We start from the raw sequence: 2,902 nt of genomic DNA, 5'->3' as shown, positions 1-2,902 counted from the left end.
CAAGATCAAGCCCTAAAAATTGAGAAATCTCCTATTATTCCTTTGATTATTTTAGAAGTTGGACAGCCCTGAGCTAAGTGGCTGGGGGCTGCATGCAGCATGGGCCACAACAGCAAGGATCACACACAGACCAGAGGCTGCATGAGTGCAAGTCACCAGCCCCTCGGCCATACTCCCCTCACCCCTTGCTGGTATGCATGGTAGCCTCCCTGCTCCCCAGTAACTACAAGCAGCCTCCATCTCAGTCCCTCACTATAACATACCACAGGCTCCCTCAGTGTTGTGGGCTGTCCTGCCCCACCCTCTGGGGTGGGAGCAAGAAGCAAAAGCTGAGGGAGGGAGGTGGAAGTTTAAAGATCCTGGCTGCAGCAGTTGCTACAGCAATGAGGTAGAAGACTATGGGCAGCAAAGTAACCCCTTGCAAGCTGCATGCAGCCCATGGGCTGCCAGCTGGAAAGCCCAGCCCTAGCTCATTTTTTCAGATGAAGAAGTGACTATTTTGCTCACTATTTGAAACACTTCGTTGTTCTGTAACAGCCCCAGAAACTTGTTGAGCTAGCTTTATATTTACTATCTGTCTGAACTTTCATTATGATGCCAAATATTAAAATAGGAAATTCTAGGGGGACACTGGCTACTTAACTGACTTTCATTCAGGATATTTAAGGATCACATTATCAATACTCTGTTCCTTTGGTGGATTTTATCCCACATCTCAGTAATATAGCACCAATGAAAAGAACTCATCATTTAGACTTAAATAAAATTAAAGGGAAACTGACAAAAATTAAAATAATTGTCAGTATCTTATTAGCCTGAATTAAAATCAAGTTACGGGTAACAGACGGTAAAAGCAAAAATTCACACTTACATTTTTGTCTGTAGGACTTTTATTTTTCCAAAAAAAAAAAAACGAGAGAGAATTTCAGAAGTACATTTAGCCTGATTCTAGGAATAGTCAGAGCAGCCTAAGACACTGTGAAAGGGTAACTGACTGAAAATACTGAATTTGTGAAAATCAAAGTGTATTCATTTTAGCTTGTTAATAACCAAATATTAGATTGACAGATCTTGAAAGAACCAGAATCCGTGGTTTTACTTTAAAGCTTAACTTGCTTTGCTAATTTTCAGAGTAACTTTCCAGTGAAAAAAAATGCATGCCTGTTTACCTCCAGAGCATTTTAATCTTCTTCGTTATCCTCCCAGAGGGTACATTCTTAAAATCAGCATGGATTTCCTGATCACCTCTTCTGAGTTCTTATTACCTTTTATTCCTGTCCATAAAATCATTAAAATTTAACTTGGGCCTTAATATAATTTCATTTGATACAACTGGAGTTTAAACCAGAGGAGCATCCCTCATCATCTTCTGCTTCTTGCTCAACTTATTTATGAGGCTTGAAGCTACTCCCATGCTTTTCATGTGAAGAACTAAGGGCTTTATATTTGTCAAAACCATTATGGCTAAAAAAGAAGTGATTTTATTGAATAAAGGTGACAAATTTGCAAAGGCAAGCAATATTCTTAAACTAAACAGATTTTTTAAATAAAAAAGTATACTCAGAATTTACTTGTAGGCCTTCCACTCATAGGCAGTGAAAGGGGGGGGCTAACGGAGCTTAGCCCCTCCCCCAAACAAGGGGCAGTGGTAGGACTGCAAGGCAGCCCAGCTGAGGGCTTCTTGCAGCTGCAGCAGGGGTGGGGAGGGAGTGGGTTTGGGCCTGGGACTGGAGCTAGGAGAGGGGCAGGTGCTGCACAGCCAGCGGGGCTCAGGACTGAGCCGTGAGCAGCTTGTCTGCGGGGTGAAGCTCCTACTGCTACCTGCACTCAGGAGGCATGTGGGGGCATGTGCCCCTGGATCTACATGGGGCAGGGCAGGCTGCTGCTGGGGGCTGAAGCCAGGGCTGCACCGGGCTTATCTGGGCAGAGTTGGGGGGAAACCAGGCTGCGTTCAGGGTGGGCGGCAGCAGCGGTGGGAGGGGACTATGGGAGTAGTAGACTATGGGAGTAGTAGACTATGGGCTGCAGCCACCCCAAAACTCACCGTAGCCCACCTGACCCCCTCCCCAGAAGAATTGCGGCTTCATCCTGTGCCCTGCCCTGCCCCAGCTGGGAAACACCTGTCCCAGTTGCAGCAGCACTAGTGTTATTATAATCATTATTATTATGAATGACAACTCAGGGCAGGGCAGGCACAGGAGTCTCAGGGGCTCCAGCTCCCAGCTCCAGGCCACACCCCCCCCCCGGTGGCGCAGGGCTGGGGCCATAGCCAGTGCAGGGAGGTAGCCAGGGACAGTGCGGGGCTGGGAGGCGGCAGATTCATTGGTGTGGGGGGTGCTGGCACCAGGCAATGACCCTGGATGCATAATGTGGGATCTTAGCAATGAAAGATACTTCTCAATCATCTGTTTAAAAAAATACAGCACATAAACATTTGGACCCAAATCTATAATACTGACCCAAACTGTCAAATTGTCAGTTTTAATGCAGATCTAAGTTGTATGGCTTAGAATAATCTGCTTAAAAAGTTGTCCTGAGCATTTTTCATGAGAAAAGGAAAATTAAAATTGTAACATTGATTATTTCCAAAGCAAAACAACACTTGAAGGCGTAGTGGGATATTAGCAACAGCCACTGGTGAAATAAGCAAGTCTTCCAAATGAGTGCTGATAAAACTACAGGCCAGTCAGTCTTACCTCGATCCTTGGCAAGCTGTTCGAGAAAATTATTCTGGCACACATCCAGGAGGGGCCAGCAGGGAACTGCATGCTCAGGGGCAACCAGCACGGGTTCATCAGCGGCAGGTCCTGTCAGACCAACCTGGTGGCCTTTTACGACCAGGTCACTAAATCATTGGATGCAGGGGTGGCAGTGGATATAGTTTTCCTAGACTTCAGGAAGG

The 2,902-nt window shown here is 46.0% G+C and overlaps 1 protein-coding gene across 3 annotated transcripts in view; it reads right to left on the bottom strand.

Annotated features, from left to right (window-relative positions):
• The window catches only part of FBLN1 (fibulin 1), a 149,347-nt gene that overhangs the window by 115,473 nt on the left and 30,972 nt on the right, over window positions 1-2,902 (bottom strand). The window contains exon 1 of one of the 3 annotated variants that reach the window (XM_019515932.1): window positions 1,170-1,195. The exons of the other annotated variants lie outside the window; for them this stretch is intronic. Within the exon in view, the coding sequence (XP_019371477.1) occupies window positions 1,170-1,180 (11 nt within the window). The 5' untranslated portion in view covers window positions 1,181-1,195. Of the gene's footprint in view, window positions 1-1,169; window positions 1,196-2,902 lie in introns of those variants that run through there. 3 annotated transcript variants of the gene reach the window in all.

This window comes from Gavialis gangeticus, unplaced genomic scaffold, assembly GCF_001723915.1.
Source record: "Gavialis gangeticus isolate Ggan-Ray unplaced genomic scaffold, GavGan_comp1, whole genome shotgun sequence".
Classification (NCBI taxonomy): domain Eukaryota; kingdom Metazoa; phylum Chordata; order Crocodylia; family Gavialidae; genus Gavialis; species Gavialis gangeticus.
Note: the sequence above shows the minus strand (reverse complement) of the source record. Positions and strands in the feature narration are given on the sequence as shown.